The sequence below is a fragment of the Juglans regia genome, chromosome 11, assembly GCF_001411555.2.
Source record: "Juglans regia cultivar Chandler chromosome 11, Walnut 2.0, whole genome shotgun sequence".
Lineage (NCBI taxonomy): Eukaryota > Viridiplantae > Streptophyta > Magnoliopsida > Fagales > Juglandaceae > Juglans > Juglans regia.
Window position 1 is genome coordinate 26280251 of NC_049911.1, and position 22732 is coordinate 26302982.

Below are 22732 nucleotides of genomic sequence, written 5' to 3' on the forward strand. Positions count from 1 at the left end.
CTAGGAAGTACTCATATTCTGCAACTTTTGCGTATAAAGCTCTCGTGTTCGAGCATAGAGACCACATGCTAGTAATGTCCCAAAAGCACATAGAGAACCCCAGATAACAAACGTCGTTCTGTAGCATTTCATTCCCATGCATATAACATCTCCGTTTCCTTCCCTGCGGTAAAGGAAAGCTGCCATGCAACCAAAAGTTAAGGATCCCACTGGAATATTGGCAATCACCACATTATGATTCCGAGAAAATTGCTCCCTCCCGAACAAGTCTGCGGTGATACATACACCAACAGATGAAATTGCTCCGGCACATACTCCTATGATGGCAGTGCTGATGTATAAGAGGATGGTGATATTGGAGGGAACAATTAGTAAGAAGAAAGCTAATGCCATCAGAGCCATTGATGCTGCTGCCAAAGATGTTGGTCTTGAAATCATCTCATACTTAGTCCTGAAAGATTTAAGAGAAAGTAAAAGAAATTAACACTCGAAAGACAGACTTCAGTTAAGTTTTTGTATAATTACTCAGTGTAATTTGTTGGGCTAGCTACTACTATGCTAAGAGTTTTTTCTAGGGTGAAGGTTTTGAGGAATGGGTCTATATATATTTTTTGCAGCTATTGGTTCTCTTTTGTGTTGATATATGAAGGCTCCAAAGTTGGAAATTCTGAAGCAGATCGAGAAGACCAGCTTTTGGGGGGAGTTATGTTAAATATAGATGGCAACTGGACTTTGTGGATTGGTGGGGCATTTAGAGATGAGAAAGGGAAGTTTGTAGAGACTTTTTCTGCTCACAATGGAGAGAGTACGTACGTCTAATACCATTACTGAGCTGGTACGTCGATCATTGTTGACTGGGATCTGTAGTTTTGTGAAAAGCTTTGCCTGTGGTAGGTGGAAATTGGATCTGATTCACTGGTGGAATGGAGGCGTGTCCAGGTTTGTGTGGGAGATACGGGAGAATATCTTAAAAGAACAAGAATTCTGAAAATCATATATATGATAATTACCAGACACTTAGTCATGCAAGTCATTGAATAATAGAATTTAATTTGTTGTGAATCGCGACGTTTAATCCCAAAATGCATAGAACTTTTCATCAACTTCTTAAATATTTTGAACTAATGGTCAACCAGCATGAAGAGTATGCTAAGTTTTAACTGATCATTTAACAATTTTGATCACATCCATATAACGGGCAGGCGACTTACCCTTTCTAAAAGAAATGATAATGGAGTCCGAAAGTAGAGTTTAAGAGAGTCACCGTGAGAAGCAGTAGTCCATAAAGGATGGGATGAGACGGCCGAAGAACCCGAACGAAGAAGACAAAGAGACTAAAGCGCTTGCAGAGTGGCCACGGGATTCAGCAATTTGAGCCAAGTTGTTAAAAAACACCAGTCCCAGCGTTGGCCCACAAAGGTACATGAAAAAATACAAATAGAAATCGCATCTTTGTACCATCTTCTTCACTCCCATCTCCTCAGACTTTGAAGTTGTTTGCTCTCCCTCTTTCACGGCCTCCTCCAATATTCTATTAACACCACCATTCTCTTCTGAAGCAAAACAATGAAGTCTAGTGTCTGTATCATTACGATCCACATGATTTCCTGACAATTCTAAAATTGGAACTACTAAAGGGAGCAACAGGAAAACTCCCATGCCAACAATTTTACCCAGAGGTGATATTTGAACTAAACTGCTGATTAAAGAATAGATTCCAGTCCCTATTGCTATGAAAAATAGAACAGCGAACCCAATTCTCATGATTGATCTTGGTCGTCCAAATTCAATTTTTGGAATCAGAATTGGTGCAACTATGACACCGAAGATTATAGCCGAGATAGAGTTGAGAAAAAGAAACGCTTCAGCTATTTTATCGGGCGCGGGGGAAAAAATAGCATGAACAAAGTCTGTATAGATCTTTGCGCTTAATCCTTGGTAGCTAATTGCTATCCCCGCCACAACTTGTTGATGATGAAAAGGAAAGTTCCTTATGATAACCACATTGCAGACTGTGTTAATCCAAGAGATACCGAGGCTTGCAAATAAAATGGATAGAAAGAAAACCCAATACATATAAATATGGAGTTTTAAGAGGAGGAACGACAATCCATAGCCAACAAACCCAAGAATAGAACCAATCAGGAGCATTAACCAGAGGGGTAGACGATCAGCCAATAACCCGGGTAAGAAACCGAAGATCTTTCCGGCATCAAAGGCGAAGGCCAGCAGGATGAGTTGCATCTGGGATATAGAGAGTTGCTTCTTGAGTTGGATAGAATAAGCAGGGAAATTGAAATTTGTTCCATTTACAACTTGAAGCCACACTATCGCCACAAGGCTTAGCCATTGAAGAACTGATCTGGAAGACATATGTAGATAGTGAGGTGGGAAGGATTACGGAAGCCGAGTAGTAATTCGTAATTAAGAGCTCAAAAGAATTAAAGCCGACTGCAGTACGTGATTATTAAGCTGCTTGCTTTACTGTATATATAGAGAGGAAGTCAGGAGAGAAGTGTTTTTTCCCTCGATAAATTGGCCAATTAGGGTTGTGGGGAGGTGAGTAAACGAAGGAAGCGGCCGACTTCATACGGCATTATATCTGGAAGAAAGGTCGACGTAACTTTCATGAGTTGGGTTCAGGGCTAAGCTTGCCTGCTACGGTACCTAACTCGTCTTGCTAGAAAAAAGCGTCCACGTACACAGTAATTAAGAAATATATAGGTATTATGAATATCATTACATATTAATACACGATGATTTATCATTTTTACTATTCTATTTAAATCTTGTTTGGATTGAGAATCTCTCAATTTATTTAATCGTATTTTATTTAAATTATTATATTTTATTTAAATTTTTATATAAAATATAATAAATAATTTAATTTTTTTAAAATTTTAAATAAAAATAATATTTTAATAATATTTTAATTTCTAATTTTTATATCATCTCAGATATTCATTATTCAAACGATTACCTTAAATACATATATATTAATATATAAATATATATTTAAATAAAAAGATAAAAATAAAAAATTATATATTAATATATAGTATGATGATGATAAATAGTCTAAGATTATTTAAATATTATTTTGACCGGAAAGACAGTCCGCGTACAGGATAGTTGGCAGTTGGCACGGCGCTCGCAAGAGAGGCAAACATTTCTAGATAAGATTGGCTCTAGACGGTGACGCTGCGTGTCCTTTGGTTTGCATTCAAAGATTAGATGAAAGAGAGCTGGTTAAAGAAGCTATGTACACTAGCTAGCTAAAAGTAGAGGGGAAAAGAAAAACATTAATTTCTTCATGCCAACGTTGACCAGATTGGTAGATTTAACTCGGGTACGTACGTACGTGTCAGGGAATGAATACACATTCGATCTCTTAAAGCTTGGGGAAAGGATTTATATATATATTTTAGAAGAAAAAGATGGCATCCGTCGATCGCCTCCAAAAGTTCCAAAAGACTCGTTAGTCTCTTTCAATTTTAATTGTGTATTTTCTTTAACAAATTTTGAACAGCACAGCACTTAAAAAAATTACCTGCTAAGTCTCTGCAACTGATCTCAGAAGTCAGAACCGATCGATCCACCCAGAGCTGAGGCAGATTCCTTGTGTTTATGCCCGGAGGATGATCCAACTTCCGGGTGGATTTCCTTGAAATTTAACCAATTTGTTTCCCTCTTGGATTGATCCATTGTATCGCTCCGGCTCGGCCACAGTTTCGAGATCTTCCACATCGGTTCGGGTGCAAGTCAACTCTGAGGGGATAGAAATTTGAAAAATGTTATAACTACCATTATTTGACACCGCTTTTGAATCCCGCTTGACGTGTCCACTCTATTATAGAGTTCTTTCCTTTTTTTTTATTTATTTGAAACTTGCTTCCTGCATTTGACTTTTACTATCACCTCTGCACTTTCACTTTTCACCTTTACACTTGCACTTTTTTATTTTTTCTCAATCTTCGGCACTTTCACTCTAAAAAATCTACTTAACCTTTTACTATTTACACAACTTCCACACTCTACATTATTTTTAATTTTTATTATTTTTTTCTTTTATTAAATATTTATTATATGAATAATGAATAAAAAATTTGAAATAATTTAAAAAGAATAAACTCAAAAAAAAATTTTAAAAAAATATTAAAAATTTAAAAAATTTAAAAAACTGTAGAGTGTGGAGTGTGGTGGAGGTTGTGTAGCAAAGCTCCTTTCACCCATCTCATTTTTTCCAAACCAGTGCCAATTGCACCCAAATCCCGATGCACAAGAGACCAAAGTAGTGCCTCCGATTGATTGCACCCAGACCCCGACGCACAAGAGACCCATCTCTGACCAGCACGAGAGACCCATTTTCGACATCGTTTGCTCTGCAAGGGCAGGTTTGGGGCCAAAAATAAAACACAAAATTCTCATCTCATCTCATCTCATCATTACACCTTTTTCAAAATCTCATACAAAATATAATAAACAATTCAACTTTTTCAAATCCCAATACACCTTTTTCAAATCTCAAAACAATAATAATATTAAAATATAATATTTTAAACTTCAAAACAAAACACAAAATTCTCATCTCACCCCCCAAACCTAAGTCTCCTTCACAGTAGATTTCTTCATTTCTACATTTCGTTTGGATTTTTTGATTTCTTTCTTGTTTATCACTGGTCTTGATTTCTTGATTTGAATTTTTTTTCTGAATCTATTATTTTGATGGATCACTCTTATGCATCACAGCAGATTTCTTGATTTATGGTTGTAATATTGTTTCCAACGACCTTGCATGCTAATTTATGCTTGCAGCTAATTTTCTCAAAACGAAAAAGACAGTTACCTTTTATGTGATTATTCACCAAGTTTCTCGCTTATTTTGTAATTTATTTGGATATTCATAGAAAAGTGTGAACGTTTGACCAACGACACGAGAACTTCAGGAATTGTCTCATATTCCACTAAAGTTGGCACTACTTTGGTCTTTTGTGCGTCGGGATTTGGGTGCAATTGGCACTAGTTTGGGAGAAATGACATTGGGTGAAAGTGAGGATTGGGAAAAAAAAAAAAAATGGAAGTGTAGAAGTGAAAAGCGAAAGTGCAGAGGTGATAGTGAAAGTCAAATGCGAAAAACAAGTTTCAAATAAAAAAAATAAAAAAAGGAATGTCATAATGGAGTGGACACCTCCGGGACTCAAAAACAGTGTCAAATCACGGAAATTTTGTCCATGATCTTCTCTCGACTCGAAGGCAATTGTGTTGGGTATGGTCACGACTTTGATTGAAACTCCCGCCTGGTAATAATCAAAGTCAATGATGGTGACAACATCCTGATCCGACTGACGCGACGGGAAGACATCAATGACAGGGGAAACTGGGATTAATAACGCCTCCGCGTCGTGCATGCTTGCCAGACGTCAAGTCCGCGCGCCGTGTTTTGGTCTGGGCAGTAGAGTATGCTTATATCGAATCCATTAACGCCGACTTGGACTGCGCGGTTTACGTACTCGGTTGCCGGAGGGACCATGGATCTGCATCGTGCCCAGCTGCTCGCCTAACGGAGACCTCATTGCCTTCTCATCCGACGACAAAACAGAACAAGGTTGAAGAGTTGATCTTTTACGTAGTCAAACATGATGGATAGTTTAGAGGCTTCACGTGGCAGAATCCGACTGGTCATCTGGCTTGAATATGCTACAAGTCAACCAATTCTACTTGGTTTTTATATTGTTCTTGATTTCAATATTATTACCATATTGTACCAACTTACTGACCCCACAAAAAAAAAAAACTGTAATAATATCTCTAATAATTAGCTTACCGAACATACTTGTATAAATATTATTACATATCTTTATGAAATAATTATTACACATAATCCAATGAAAAATGTTGACGAATTAAGACTAAAAAATTTAGGTAAAGAAATTGTAATATCACAAACTGAGTATACAAGCAGTAAACGAGATTTCACAATTTCTTAGAAGAATAAATTATTGGGATTTATAATAATCTAAAATAACTTTAAGTTTAACTTGGATTAATGTTTTTGAAGTATAAGAATGGGTGTTAATGCTTAAATATTACACAACAAGCGGGAAGGGGAGAGAGTCATTCCCAACCCATTATGATGATTTAGGCTTCGGTCAGAGTGGTTTGGAGCTCCTAGTGATGATTTGGTGTGGTTGTACGGTATTTGTGTGTACATCTATGATAGTGAACAGGAAAATAAATGCAGGTAGAAGTGTAAAACTTTCAATCCGGACCAGACCAGAACAAAAATTTGTTTGGTTGGTTTCGGTCCTCCATTTGTGGGACCGAATGGGCTTCGGTCCGGTCCCAGGGTCTATGATTTTTGGATTAGATCGAATCGAAACCAACCAAACAATATATATTTTTTAATAATATAATATATTATTTTATATAGTAATTGCATTGTTTAATTATGTAATTTTTATCTAATCTATTATCATTGACTACATAAAATGTTAAATAATATATGCTATCAATTAATAATATATCATAAATATATGATAATTTATGTCATTATATGTAAATCATATATACTCTACTATTTACACTTAATTAAAGTAATTAGATAATTTTTTTTTTAAGATACATAAGTTGCAAGAAAGTATTAATAATCTATAGACAATAAAGTTATTTAATATTCATTAACCATATATGATATATAAAAAAATAAAATGTTAGAATTTTAATTTTTAATACTGGCCATTATTAATGATTATGAAAACTAAAGTCTAAGTTATAACTATCAATATTATAGCTATAATTATAATTAAACCCTACTTAATTTTAATATTAGCAATTTTAATATTTTTTTTATTAATTTATCGGCTAAAAATATAAAGATAAAACAAGTTTTTGCTAGGTATAGTAAGAACGACACGATTTAGAGTGAAATAGAATCTATACAGATACATTGGATGATTGCCAAGTTCAATGAAACTATGCTATTTCCGTTGAAATCACTCTATTTTTTTTTTTCAAATTACTCGTATTGAAACAGCATTGTTTAGCTTTTTCGTTGATAACCTTTTTTGGATGAATATGGATATTTTTTACTTTTTATTTTTTTTCTATAATTTTCTTTTATTTTGAGTTTGGATGTTATTGGCATATTGCATCTTTTTCAAGTTTTTTTTTTCTTTCTAATTTTTGTATGTAAATAATTTTAGGTTGAAAATGAGATAAAATATCATGACATGGGCCAAAATCTTAGTAGAAATGTCAGTTGGGCTGAAAAATATAAAATTGGCCCATTTGGTGATAGGTCGGACCGACTGGACTGATACTTAACGGTCTGGCCCAGTCCGGTCCGGGGTGGGAAAAGAGTGGACCAAAATGGTATGGTCCAGTCCCAAAAATACCCTATCGACCAACTGAACCTGACCGAAATCACCCCTAAATGCAGGGAAAGTAAGGAGACAGAGACTCAGATTTACAAGGTTCTGCATAATGCCTACATTCATGGAATTTGGGGAACAGAAAACTCACTATAATATTATTGTTTTACAGTCTCTCATGATCTCTCATCATCGCTGTACAATGGGAATCAGAGATCTATTTTTTGAAGGAGACCTTGTCGTTGGTGCTCTGGCCGCGAGGTTGAAGAAGTTGAAGGAGAAGTTAAAGTTGCAGTCTAAAAGCCCTTTGAAGTCGTCTGGTTCTTTTATATTATCCTATGTCCATCTCTTCTTTATGTCACATCACCTCTCATTTATGTCCCCTCCCCTATTTTCCTCTTGACACATTGACACCCTTTTACTTCCTTAACCTTTTGTTCCCTCATTCCTTCTTGATAAAACCCTTAACCTTGGAGTGGGTTTGGAAAGCCACTTTGGGCCTGAGATATTTTATTCCCTCCAATGTGAAATTTTATTTTATTTGTTACAAATTAATAGTACCATATGATCAACGGGGACCTAAGGTAGGATCGTGTTGAATTTATAGAGTTCTATTGAAAATCAATTAGAAATCGTGATGTCACGATAAGAAATATGGTTGGCTAGCGTGAAGGTGTCAAGAATGAGAAAAACTTCAAAACGGATGTGGTGAAAAGTTTGATTTTACACCCTCCAATAAAAAAGGGCACGTAAGCGATGTAGATTATTTATGCTAAAAATGATTTGAGAAAATTATCCTCCCATATGAAGTCTCTCTCCTCCCTCTGTCGCTTTCTTTCTCTTTCTCTTGAAGTCTCTCCCCCTTCCCTCCCCCCCGCCCCCCTCGAAGCATGAATTTTTCACTATAGAAAGCTTGAAGTTTGATGAGTTTGAGGATCAAAAACCATATTTTTCCATCCCAATGTTTAATGACAAAATGTCTTTTCTTCAGACGCTATAGAGCGTGAGATCCCTACATTTATTGTCCATCAAAGAGCCCGGTTACTAGACACTGTTGAGATTACAGCACCTTAAGAAGTCTTGAGATGGAAACCCAAATTTAGTCCCTAGCGTTTGGGAGTTGTATCACCAATGACGTTTTGGAGCTGTATTCAACGGTCAAATATGAGACCATGGACCTTCAACACTCACGTGTCGAGTGTGAGAGGTAAAAGTGCAACCAAGACCAACCCATCTCAATAGAAAACCATTGCATAGAAGGTGCCTTATCCTCTCCAACTTCTTGGGCTAATCCATAATCGTGGCCTAAGAAAACTCACTTCCACAAATCTCTTCCAATCACTCGGTAAAGAAAAAAGCGAAAGTGGGTTGCTTATTAGAAAACGTCTTTCCCCATTTGAGATGACTTGAGGAGAGAGAGAGAGAGAGAGAGAGAGAGAGAGAGAGAGAGAGAGAGAGAGAGAATCAGAGCTTCAGATAGAGAGAGAAAATCTAAACTTTGGGAAGAGAGAGAATAGAGAATACAGGGAGAAAGAGATGCCAAGAAAGTTTGTAAAAGTTAATCGATTTTACGGTAAATATATAAGATGGCAAACATGTCATCCTTTTATTGAAGGGTGTAAATTCTGAGAGTTTTTTCACAACATCTTATTAGAAGGACCTCTCGTCAAGAATTAGTACATACAAGCTAAATTTATCAAGGAATCACACTCAATCTACTGACGTGTTCTACACTCTTAAGATCCGACAAAATTATTATTGCATGTAGTCAATTTACTTGGACCTGGCTTCACTTTGTATATAAGTATTACAACATTAATTACTTTTTTTTTTACTTCATTTAGATTCATATATATGGTTTGGCCGGGTTTTTCTCGGTCTGTGTAGCCCTTTATTTTCTAGTTTTGTTTGTTTTTTCGTTTAAAGTATGGCAAAATGCTGATCTGCTATTTTTCAAATCCAGCGACCACCACGCGCCCCTTCGTAGGATTTCCAAGCTACCGATCCTTCGGACGGAGCGGTGCGTGAGTCACACGCACGGGTCATAGTAGCACGTGAGATCCAGGCTCCACCGCACCAGGAAGCTTCTATTGCTGCCACACGCGGCGTTTTTTAGACCAGGTACCTTAATTTCTTTAGACTTGACTGGTCGCCACACTCCTAGCATGGCGCATGTCCCTCACACGCCACCACATTCTCTTTTTTCTTGTATTTTGTTTTTCTTTAAGCTAAGAATTTGGATCTACAGTTGTAATCCATCATTTTCACATCTATCTTTATGTTTATTGTTATTTCCTTTTGTTTAGGTAAAAATAAAAAAGAAATAGTCTCTTGGACATTTTGTCCATAGAGTGAAAGTCTTCTCCTCCTCTGGAGGTGGGATTTGAAATCTCTGTTTTAGGCAGAGTGTGATCTCTCAGACAATTTATCTGTAGAGAGTTATAGAAGTTAAAACCATACCAGTCACAAAAGAATTTGTGTATTAGTGGAGCTTCAACCGTGAGTAGTTGGCCTGTAATCTAGGATTTTTCATGTCTATATCAGGTCATAGCTGTACTTTCGCGTTTATGAATGAATGAAATCTATTTCATATAAAAAAAATATGGTTTGGCCGGGGAAAAGAAAATATGGATAGATAATTAGTTGTGGTGCTAATTATATACTTTAATATGGTTCAACATGGATTAGATCAGGAGATAAAATAAATTGATGATTCTTGAGCATGTATCATCAAGCACCCTAGCGGCTACTAGCACGAACAAATTAAGTAAATCACAGCTGGGTTAAATGAAGTACCAAAACGAACTACATATAATGTCCTGATTTCTAATAAAGTAATTTCATGAATTAAGTGCATGCTCGAAATGTACTAATTATGATAGTCCTTAGCCATAAATTAATGAAGGCATTTTAATAAAAATTAATAATACAAATAACACTTTTACTTGACAATTTAAAATGTGACATTTTTATTATCATTGAATTATCTTTTATTTCTTTAAAAAAAAAATAAAAAATTGGTGGAGAATGTCATCTCATGATCCTAACATGAATGGGGATGATGAGAGAGTTTTCTTTTAATAAAAATGGGATATTGTCCATTAATCTAGAAGCTGGAATTATGTATGTATCTTGATGACCAAGTTTTGAGCAGGGTTATAATAATATTGTGAAATTACAGGGCATATTAATTATATATATATATTGCAATTTGCATGCACGGGCTAACCACCCTCCCCACACGTTCTATGTTTCTTCACAAATGTGGTCATTACCTTCCGGGATGGAGTAAAAGTGTGCATATTACAAGCCAAGCCTGACGTTTTTCGTCCCTCCACGGCTACTTCTGTCCATCTCTCGCTTGACACCACACGTATCATGTACGCAATATTAATCCACGCCTCGCCTGAGATCCCCATGCATGAGGCCGCGGGATTAGGCGCTAGATATAATATACATATACATATATATATATATATATATATGTATGTATATCAGTGATCGACCTTTCAAAGATTGAAAGTGCAAAAAGAAATGATAGATTAATGTAAAAAAATATAAAAGAATTGACTAATTATTATAATTTGTTAATTTTTTTTTTTCCAGATTAGGATAGACCGGACAACATTATGCATGCATATCGAATTACTCTAATCGATCCTAAATATATATTACGTACAAGTACCGTTGAACCGTTGAAACAAGCTAGCATGCATGATGCCATTCATTTGCTATATATATACATATAAATAAGATTTTATTGCCTTGATCTATATATAATATCCTTGAACTTCCCTTATATAATACTCAACTAAATGTCAGCAGAATGTTGGCATGCAAGATAAACTCATGAACAAATTTCTTGGGAGTACTTTTTCCTTTTTTTATTTTTCAATTCTGTAGATCAGTTTGACCATCTGCATGCAAGAAATAATCTCATCACCGGCCTTATCCGACATAATTAATGCTTTATTTTCGTATGCTATAGCCTTTATATTTTGGATCATTGCGCAAGTGAAGCATATATATCCACGTGTCACGCTTTATCACATTTGTTGAGTGTGGCTTCATTCATATTGAAAAAGCATCACTACATGTTGTTCCCTCAAGCCAAGCACTTGACGCTCAAGTGAAGCATTAAATGGATTGTTGGATTAACAGTGTTGCTCGACAGTCAGCTTGAGCAGGATTCTTACATATTGTTCATTCGACTCTCGCTCGATAGTCAGCTTGAGAGAGATTCAGACAGAGCGTTCACTGGACACGAGCTTGGCACTCAGCTCGAGCGAGTTCTAGCCCTAATGTTCACTCGAGTCTTGCTCAACACTCCGCTCAAGTGAATGTTTGTAATTAGGGCTCGTTTGTTTTCAGAGATGAGATGAGATGAGTTGAGATTAAAGTTAAAAAGTTGAATAAAATATTGTTAGAATATATTTTTTAATATTATTTTTGTTTTGGGATTTGAAAAAGTTGAATTGTTTATTTTTTTGTGTGAGGATTTGATAAAGTTGTAATAATGAAATGAGATGAGATGAGATGTTTCCTGAAAACAAACAAGGCGTAAGTCTTCCACACGCCATTCCAACATAAACACAAGTTTAACAGCAAAAAAGTAACGGAAGAAATTAAGAGAAAATCAAGAAATACATTATCAGAAGAACAAAGCATAAAAATTCTCTTCCAAACCGCAGATGAACACAAAAGAAAATATCATTCAATGGAGATCAGGCATAAGTTGCAAGTGGAATGAAGATGACCTCCATCCACAGTTCCTTTAGAAATAAAAAAGGTGGAGATTGAAATGGAGAAAGAGAGACGATGAGAGAAAATACCTCCAAATCGATGGCCTAAAAAAGAGGGTGAGAGCTTATGGAAATCGAGACAGGCATAGCAGGTGGTGGAATACCCTAGACAGCGATGGTACGGCAACTGCAAGGATTTTGGGCATAAGGGGTGAGAAGGAACAGCAGCAAGCACAACATGAGAGAGAAACCTGGACGGAGACGAGAGATAATATCGAGCGGGCAAAAAAAATACAATAGAAAGGGGAATTTTAGGTTTTGACCTTTTGCAACGACTATTGTCGCCACAAATGGTATTTATTGTACAAAATTGTTTTTAATGGTAGAATAATGTCGTTGTAAAAGATTAAAACTCACCGCAATAAATTATAAATTGTTTTAATCGACAAGTTGACACTCGTGACAAATAAAATGACCAAATATAAATATTCCGAACCAATTTTGTTCTGACAATGTGAATTTGATAGCAAAAAGTACTTATTTGCCACCAAATAAAAATCGTTGGAAAACTTTATGTCCCAAAAACCACTATTTATTGTAGTATTCCTTTTACAACAGTTAGTGCCAAATTACTATATTCTTTCACAAAAAAGTACTAGATTACTATATAAGAATTTGTCGTCGTTGGAAAGATTACGCCGCAATTGGGAGATTTGATCGCACAACTCTAATTAAAGGTGGAAGGGATAAAATATATCAGGTCCAAAGTAAGTCTACTAGGCTCAGCCCAAGGGGGGAGGTCTCATCTGGAGGAAAGGAAGAGAAGATAAGGAGGGAAAAAGTAAACGGAAAAGCGGAAGGAGGGAAATATGTCTGGAAAAAAGAGAATATGTGACATAAAAGTAGGGTGATGTGACATAAAGCAAGAAAAAAAGTAGATGATAAAATGAAAGGGACCAAACTGTTGAAGGGGACTTCTTGGGAAATCTCGACTTTGGCTTCTTGAAGGGAAGGAGATGAACTCCAGTGACGATCTTTCCATTATAAGATAAACCTCTGATATCCCTTGTACATTGAGGATGATAGACTATAAGGAATTGTAAATAAGCTTATTATAGTGGATATTCCCTCCCCTAACTCATGTTGTGTGTGTCTCTCTCTTTTTCATTCTTAGTATTTATATTTCATTCACAGTCATGTATGTACGCACAGCCACACCAGACCACGCCAAGGGCTCCAGAACACACCAATCGAGGCCTAGATCTTCATAACGCGGTTGTACAATTTTTGGCATCAACAAAAAGATGATTTTTTTTTTTAAAAGGCACCAAGAAAATTGGGTTATCAAATCAAATGACCACTACTCTATTGATCATGAACTGACTTATCATGTAATAATAATAAACAATTCAACTTTCAAATTCCAAAACAGTAATAATATTATTTAAAAAATTAATATTTTAACAATATTTTATTCAACTTTCATTTTTTATCTCAACTTATCTTATATTAACTCACTATCTAAACGGCACCTAAGTTACTTGGTCTTGACTTAGAATTCACCGAACTAATGTGAATTTTAGAAAAGCTAATGATCACAATTTTAATATGGAACAGAATATGTAGTTTTTTTCTAGTGTTTTGTATGTGATTCATGTTAACAGACTGCATTAAGGTTGCACATAGTATAATAAAAACACGAAAACTCTATTCATCATCCTCACACACCACACACCATATTTTTTTTCTCTTACCAAATGTGTGGTATATAGATGATGAGTAAAAAATTTAACAAGTTTAAGAAGAATAAAATTAAAAAAAAAAAAAAAGTGTGGTGTCAGGTGTGTGGAGATGATGAGTAGCAAAACTCCATTTCATTTAACAGAAACAAGATAACCAAAAGAATAATTCAATCATTTCCACATTTCATCCAGGCATATTCCACCCAACTCCCAAGTATTAATTTAAAATTTTTGCTACTCATCATTCTTACATATCACACATCACACATTTTTATTTTTATTTTAAATTATTTTTTATTTTATTTTTCTTAAACTAATGATATTTTTATACTTATCATTCATATACCATACATTTGGTATAAGAAAAAAAATGTGGTACATAGCATGTGGAAATGATGAATACAAGTTTTCTTAATTTAAAGGCCATGGACATGACTAGCTTCTCAACTGAGTAATTGCTCCGACTTTATACGTTTGGGTAGTGAGAAGTGTTGAGAAAAATTGTAAATAGTTATAATAAAGTAATGAAAAAGTAATAATAGAATATTAAATAGTAGTAAAAAAATATATAAAAATTAATAATAAAATAATGAATAGTAATGAAGTATTTAGATTACCTAGCCTAATAAGATGTTAAGATAAAGTAACATTTTTTTCCAAAAACTTAAACCGTTGAACTAATGAAAAAAAAGTAAGTACGGATCTTGACGTTCAATTTAAACCACAGTTTGCTAATTATTTGTAATAACTTTCAAAATACTACTATAATTAATGAAATTACCTAAGTATCCCTGTAATGCAGCTGAAATATCTATCAATTCACTCAACAAATTAGTTAGTATTCAAACATGTAATTAATTTAATAATTAAACAATAACATACAATAAATAAATTGCATAACACTAAGATTGGTATCGAAGAGAAACCTTTTAAAGAACTCTTTAAAGGTAAAACCCTATAGGGTAGCCAAACTCAGGAAAATCAATCTTATTATTTGAAAATCAATTACAAGTATTCATCAATTACAAAACCTTTGCAACTTGATTCTCTTACTTGCCCAGACAAATGACCATTTTGTCTTCTATAGCGGTAGCAACCAGAACATCTGGCGATCTTCAAATATTATCTTTCCTCCTAGAACTGTAAGGGCTAAAGTCCAATCACGCGATCTTTCACGCTCAAGGCATGATCACACTCAAAGAGAGATCACAAATATGAAAATTCACTAAGAAATTTTCTCACCAAAATATACACTGGAAAGTGCTATAGAAAATATGCATATCTAAATCTCTACCGATCCTAACCAATAGGATCCCATAAATAAACAATCTGAAAATCAATTCCAATTGCAGTAGGATTCTACTGACGAGAAAACTCTGCTGACAGACTGCTAACAGCTAATGCTGAAACTTCATCAGATAACTATTTTACATAACTTCTTGATAATTCAAAATTCTTTATGCTTGATATATTCTTTTTGAATCTTCTATCCAGATCATAGTTGTTAATTTCGTACCATACCGGCCGGTACGGTATAAATTTTTTGTACCGGCCAGGTACTATATCTATTTCGTACCGGCCAAAATACCGTACGTACCGGCCTAAATTTTTGCCTATACCGACCTCAATTTCGGCCGGTACCGGCCGATATTTCGGCTAGTGTTTTTTTTTTTTTTTCATTTTTTCAAACTACAAGCTTATTTTTTAACCCTCAATTCAGACTAGACTATTTATAATTTATATATATATATGTATTTATATATAATTTATTTATATATAGATTACTATTTTGGAATATAATTTTTATATATAATTTATTTATATATCGACTATTCTAAAATTTTATCCCGAAACGCTATTCCGAAACGGTACTGGTACTGAAATATTTCGTTCCAGTACCTTGACCGGTACAACGTCCGGTATGGTATTCAAAACATTGATCCAGATCATTTGATATCTCCTATCTTTTCGAACATTCAAATTTGGTCAAAAGTTTTTTGAACTTTTATCTATTCAATTACTTATCTTAAAATTCAAATATTCATAAATAAATATAAAGACAAACATTTATATATTAATCTACTTATCTTTGAATTTAAATATTCATAGATAAAGATAAATACAAATATTTATCTATTAATCTACTTATTTTAGAATTTAACTATTCATAAATAAAAATGAAAATAAATTACATTCATTCAATAATTCAAATAGGTTCTAATTATCTAATTCTAACCAATAAATTTTTACACCAACTATTAAGATTATTACTAACTTGATTAGAAAAAAAAAAAAGATTATTACTAACTTGGGAGAGGGAAAGGCCCAAATATTACTGGGAGGGTGTAATGGAGATTCGAGAAACAATGACTTTGATGGAAGGTCCATGTGCGAGAGAGAGAACATTTTGAGAAGTAGCAGCAGCCCACGATAAAGCCCAATATTTAAAATAGAATTATCAAAACATGGTGATAGTGTATTTTTGGGCCTTTCCCTCTCCCAAGTTTGTTCTCGACTCTGGATCAGACCTTCCGTATCTTTGATCTTCAACAATCTACTTGATTATATTTTATTAAAATAAATTTATAAATATATATAATTTATTTAATATTTAAATTTTATTATTGATTTATCATAATTTATAAATTTATTTTAAAAGTCGAATAACTTCTCTTAAAATATATGTATAAAGTTATTTACTTTAAAGTAATATTCTTATCCACTTTATTCTTAATGTAAAAAAAAAAGGTGAACCGGATCGAAGTAATTTTTTTAAAATTGATTTGATTTTGATTTTTTTTTAAATGCCAAATCGAACTGGACCAGATTAATTCATATATATATAATTATATATAAAATAATTTTATATTATATGATAAATTATTAATTGATATAATATTAAATTTTAAAATAATATATAAATAATTATATATTATCATTATAATTTATAATATATTATTACTATATTATTATATACTATAATTTAAATATATATAATATATTAAAAAATTGAATCAACCTATATGAAAATCGTTAAAATTAAAAATATTAATTTAAAAATATAATTGATATCGATCAAATCTCAAAACATATATATTCCTTTAAATCTAAAATACATCGAAAACCGAATCACCGAACCGAATCACCGACTACACCACACTATTTATTCGTAATCAGTGTTGGGAACTTGAGCTGTTGGCATGACTCATCACTATATTCTTATCCTAATACTTTCTTCCGGCTTCTCAGTCCTCTTGGCTTTATTTCCATCTTCTTCAATCTTCATATTGGACAGATGTCGATCGACACGGATAAGCATGCTGCGTCACCTCATACGCACTCGATTACCATTTCCAGTGCCAAGAGCGCTCTCTCTTCCTCAACCTGTTGCCTCCCCGCTTCTTCTCCTTAAGCATTTCAATCCCCGCTGTTCCGTCATCTCAAGCCCAACTCCTCCCACTACTCACTCTCCGACTCACACCCACACCCACACCCACGCCCACATGGATCCTAATCCTACAGGCTCCATCGTCTTCTCCACTCTTGACAGGCCCCATTACGGATTCGACCTCTTCTCTGTCGAACTCGGTCCCGCCTCCACTGTCAGTTCCGAGCGTCGCCTCACCGATGCCATCTCCATCAACTTCAACGGTCAGTTCGTCGACGATGATCAGACCCTCGTATTCATCTCCGAGCGCACCGGATCTTCCCGTATCTACCTGTCTCAACCTGGATTCTCCAGTCCGAAACCACTTCCTTATATACCCACTAGCCTCTTCCACGACCGCCCCGTCATCCACAACGGCCGTCTCTACTTCATCTCAGCCCACGAGCAACCCGATCGACTCTTCAAAAGCTGGTGCGCCCTCTACTCGACCCGGGTCGATGAGTTGGATGTTACTCGGCTCACCCCGTACGGTACTGTCGATTACAGTCCCGCTGTTTCTCGGTCCGGTAAATTCATCGCCGTTGCGTCATACGGGTCTCGACCTTGGGACGGTGAGTTCTTCGAGCTTCACACCAATCTAGTTGTGTTTCCACAATCCGACCCGAATAACCGGGTGACCGTCTGCGAACGAGGCGGCTGGCCCGCTTGGTCTGGGGACTCCACCATCTACTTTCATCGCGAAGCGGAGGATGGTTGGTGGAGCATTTTTAGGTTGGATCTGCCGGAAAATCTCGAGCTTTCTTCGGAACTTCATAACACTGTCACTCGGGTCACCCCTCCCGGGCTCCATTGCATCACACCGGCCGCCTTGCACGACGGTAAACGGATCGCTGTTGCGACCCGCCGGTGTGAAAGGGAGTTCAGACACATTGAGATCTTTGACACTGAATCGAAGACATTCTCCCCAGTGACGGAGTCGCTGAATCCGACTATAAACCACTACAACCCTTTTGTCTCTCCCGGTTCCCGGTTCCTCGGGTACCATCGGTTCCGAGGTGAGTCGATAGAAGGCGTGTCGACGATTCCATATATCGAGTCATTGATGTCTCCGATTAAGCAACTCCGAATGTTCAGGATAAACGGCTTTTTCCCTTCGTATTCTGCCGACGGTAAGTATATCGCGTTCAATTACGACTTTGGTTCGAATTCTAGCCTGAAGATACTAAAATCGGACGGTACGAAGCGGTGGACCCTAATCAAGGGCCGTACAGCGTTTGGCAACTCGTGGAGCCCCGCAGAGAAACACGTTATATACACATCTTTGGGGCCTATATTCAGGTCAGTGACAGAGACGGTCCAGATCGCAAGGGTCGAATTCAACCAGGCAGATCTGGACGGCGATGGCGAGGACGTGAAGTGCGACGTGAAGATTTTAACCAAAGAGGAGACGGGGAATAACGCCTTTCCGGCCTGTTCTCCGGACGGCAAGTCCGTCGTGTTCCGGTCTGGAAGGTCTGGGCACAAGAATTTGTACATAGTGGACTCTGTCGATGGCGAGTTCAACGGCGGAATACGTCGGTTGACGGACGGCGCGTGGATCGATACCATGCCTAGCTGGTCACCCAAAGGAGATCTGATTGCGTTTTCATCCAATAGACACAATCCGGACAACAGCCGAAAGTTCGGCCTTTACGTCGTCAAACCCGACGGCTCCGATATGCGTAGGATCTACGTGGCGGGACCTGAGGGTTCGAATGAAGCTGACATGGAGAGGATCAACCACGTCTACTTTAATAAGGACGGGGAGTGGCTTCTGTTCACGGCTAACTTTGGCGGTGTGTCCACGGAACCGGTGTCGTGGCCCAATCAATTTCAGCCATACGGCGACTTGTACGTGGTGAGGTTGGACGGGAGTGGACTGAGGAGGCTGACTTGTGATGGGTACGAGAACGGGACGCCAGCATGGCACTCGGGGGATGATGATGAGCTGGACATGGGACGCTTGACTCTGGGAAGCGAGGTTGGTGGGGATCAGCTGAGAGGGGAGTTTAGGGAGCTACGTTGGCTCTCTTGTGAATTTGTGAAGCAGTAGACTTTAGTCTATTACTGCGCAAGGTACATTTTGTTGTATCTCATTTTGCCTAGTTTTCCCTTTATATTTGTGCATAAGATTGCTTCCTTCCTATGAAAGTAGGTTGTGAGGCACAGAATTGATTTGCATGGCACTTTTTAACTCTTTTCAGAACTGTATGTTGGGATGATTAGCTGTGAGCATACTTGTGCTGATGTTGACTTGGGAAGATGGGAAGTGAATTATCAATAAAGAAGCATTGGGAAGCTCTGTTTGTTTGTGCACGAGTAGATTTCAGGAGATGATCCTTTAAAGTTGATTTGAATAAAGCTGGATTGGCTGCTATCGTGGTTGTTTGTTATCAGCCCTATTTGAAGGAACGATCTTTCTTTGATGAATAGTGTTATTTCCTGTGATCTTACAACTTAGCTTTATCGGTTTATCTTTGTAGGATTGGCAGCGTTGTCTTGGAATAGGACTCCCATGAATTGCCACTCCTGTTTAAATTTTGTAATCGGATTGGTTGGTATCACTGAAGAATTATTATGTTGCTTTATAGCAAATTTGGTGGTTAAAGGGCTCCCTTGAAGTAGCTTTGTTGGTTAAAAAAGTATTGAACATGCCAAACTCTTTTACAAATGTATTTTTTTGGTATAATATCTGGATTCTCGAATATCTCTATTCTTTTTTCTTTCTGGAAGTCTATTCTGAATTCATTTGAGTTGCATTTCTTTAGTTGAGAATGGAAAGTCTTTTGGATTCCCTTATGTGAAATTAATAGCTACCTACTTAAAGATAACTTGAAGATTAAGGCTGCATTTGGGTAGTCAAGATACCTCAATACTTTTTAAGTATTCTCATACTATTAGAAATATTTCACATGTCAAATGCAATGAACCATCTTCATATTAAAGTCTTTTCAAAAATTACTATAATATATAAATAAAAAATAAAGTCACTATAATATATAAATAAAAAATAAAATCACTATAATATTTATCACTATTATATATAAATAAAAAATAAAATCACTATATTATATAAATAAAAAATAACATCACTATAATATATAAATAAAAAATAATACTACTATAATATTTATCACTATTATATATATGAAAATAAAATCATTATAATATTTATTATTATATATAAAAATAAAATAAAATCACTACAATATTTATTAATATTAAAAAATTAATATAATAAAATCACTATAATATTTATTACTAAAAATAAAATCACTATAATATTTATGGGACTCACTTTTTTCAATTACCTATCTAAAAGTCAACAACTCAACATATTTCACACATTCAAACAATTCAAAATATTCTTAATGGGACTCACAAACTCACTCTGATCTCTACTCATAACTATTTACAAACATTCTCAGCACTTCTCAAGTATTCTCACTACCTAAGAGATGCCCATTTCTTGAAGTTCAATCCTCGACTCCCAACCCGTTCAATCCTCGACTCCCAACCCTTTTACCAGAAGGGAAACAAAGCAATTAGAGATGGAATCATGAAAGAGAGGAGAAGAAAAACAAATGTTCATATTGCGTCTTTAATGAATAGGGCTGCTGTTCATTGCATGAGTGTGCCTTAACTCTGTAAATTGATCAGAAAGATTGAATCTATTCATGGATTGATATGCACAAATATTCGTGACTCGTATAAGATGCCTGAAACTTGCATTATGTGGAGGAAAGGAGATGTAGATAGGTAAACATGTTGGGATAAAGGAGTTTTGCATTTATTGGTGTGGTTTTGTAGACACTGAGGGCAGGTTTGGGGGGTGAGATGAGAATTTTGTGTTTTATTTTGAAGTTTAAAATATTATGTTTTAATATTATTATTGTTTTGGAATTTGAAAAATGTGTATTGGAATTTGAAAAAGTTGAATTGTTTATTATATTTTGTATGGGGATTTGAAAAAGGTGTAATGATTAGATGAGATGAGATGAGATGAGAATTTTATATCTTGTATTGTGTTCCAAACCTGCTTTGAATTGTTTTTTACAGGAAATTGCCATTTCAGTAGAAACATGTTCTGCAGATTCTGGAGAACTTGGAAGAATCTAGAGCATTGAAGAATGATATAGGGAGGAGGACAGTGTGACTGTGAGGGGGCATATGAGGATGAGCAAAATGGCGTCCCAGTGATTTTATACTAACTCACAAAACCACGGTACTTTCTTGAGCCTACATGTACAGGCACTATACAATTTTGAAGGCTGATTTTATTTCATGAATTGCTAAACTTGCTACTCCAGCTTCTTTTATGCAGCTAGTGGTTAGGTTAGGTTAGGTTACTAAGAGAGGGAGTGTCGAAGTTTTGGTGATAATGGTGGCAGTGGAAATAGTGCGAATGATTATACTATTGTGTGTGGATGGTGTATACTATTGAGTGGCAGCTTCACTGCTTGTGGTAGAGTTGGCAGTGAGGGGTGGTGTGTTTAATGTCCCTTCACCCTAAAACAGGTACTTGCATCTAAGATTCTGAAAAGTTTCAAAGGGGCATTATGGAATTACCACATGTAACAATCGATGGGAAAACCAGCATAAAGTTTTTTTTATTACATAGTATTCAAGTTAATAACATTTAGCCTCCGTTTGGATTGAGAGGTGAAATAAGATAAGATGAGATGATTTTAAATGAATTTAATAAAATACTGTTAGAATATTATTTTTTAATATTATTACTGTTAGGAGATTTAAAAAAGTTGAATTATTTATTATATTTTGTGAAAATTTAGTAAAGTTGTAATGATGAGATGAGATGAGTTAAGATCACTTCTCAATCCAAATGGGCCTAGTTTGTTATACCTGTTATAATTTTTTAGGGTTCTTAGTTTCCTTGTTATATCCAACTTTATTGCCATGTTCATATGATATAAGTTCATGTGCAAGTGCTATACGATGTGATGGCATGTTACTGGAAGGATTCTCACTGTATATTAGACAGCTAGAACAATTTATTGCTCGAAATTACAATAGATGAGGATTTAAAATGCTTATATGAAAGGGCTGTTACTGAACTAGTAGATACGGTTGTGGATCCAAAAGCGGTAGAAGTGGCAGTAGCATACCTTCCATGTCAAGGGCTAGAGACAAGTGATGGCTTTCCTTGTACTATAAGTCTAGCCGATCCAGTGGATTATGCTCTTGCTCATGATTGGGATTAAGTTTATGCCGTGAGGTTCGGTTCCTTATCTAGAAAGCATACCTGGATGGATATATATGCATAGGTGTGTGTATTATCTCTTGTTACTTTGTGAAATTCAACTGTTCCATTTGAGGATTTAAACTTGAATGCTGGGACTTTGCCGGGAGCGCACTCTCAACTGTTATTTGGTGAATGTCTCACTAGGCCTGCAACAGGTAATTTCGTTTGTTTTTGCAAATGAGATTAGA

The 22732-nt window shown here is 35.7% G+C and overlaps 2 protein-coding genes across 6 annotated transcripts; one reads left to right on the plus strand and one right to left on the minus strand.

Annotated features, from left to right (window-relative positions):
* On the minus strand, positions 1-2373 carry LOC109005983 (protein NUCLEAR FUSION DEFECTIVE 4-like). Its single transcript, XM_018985112.2, has 2 exons — positions 1265-2373; positions 1-451 (listed from the first exon to the last, which is right to left on the minus strand). The coding sequence occupies exons 1-2, from the start codon at positions 2371-2373 to the stop codon at positions 1-3; spliced, it is 1560 nt and encodes a 519-aa protein (XP_018840657.2).
* Positions 2374-17030: 14657 nt separating this feature from the next.
* On the plus strand, positions 17031-22674 carry LOC109005990. 5 transcript variants are annotated; one of them, XR_004802809.1, is made up of 3 exons: positions 17031-19357; positions 21341-21799; positions 22364-22674. XR_004802809.1 is itself a non-coding variant. In XM_018985119.2 (2 exons), exon 1 carries the CDS (start codon positions 17055-17057, stop codon positions 19332-19334), a length of 2280 nt encoding a protein of 759 aa, XP_018840664.2. In that variant the 5' UTR covers positions 17031-17054; the 3' UTR covers positions 19335-19357; positions 19486-19988. The 5 variants fall into 5 exon arrangements, 2 of the variants coding, with proteins under 2 accessions (XP_018840664.2, XP_018840666.2); XR_004802811.1 differs by having other exon boundaries at positions 21341-21506; positions 22364-22671; XR_004802810.1 differs by lacking the exon at positions 22364-22674 and having other exon boundaries at positions 21341-21506; positions 21606-21928.
* Positions 22675-22732: the final 58 nt, after the last annotated feature.

Bases quoted from the DNA above. Each gene is read 5' to 3' on its own strand.
- LOC109005983 (XM_018985112.2), bottom strand. From the start codon at position 2,373: ATGTCTTCCAGATCAGTTCTTCAATGGCTAAGCCTTGTGGCGATAGTG. The intron at 452-1,264 runs GTGACTCTCTTA...TAAATCTTTCAG, and splicing joins ATGGACTACTGCTTCTCACG to GACTAAGTATGAGATGATTT.
- LOC109005990 (XM_018985119.2), top strand. From the start codon at position 17,055: ATGACTCATCACTATATTCTTATCCTAATACTTTCTTCCGGCTTCTCA.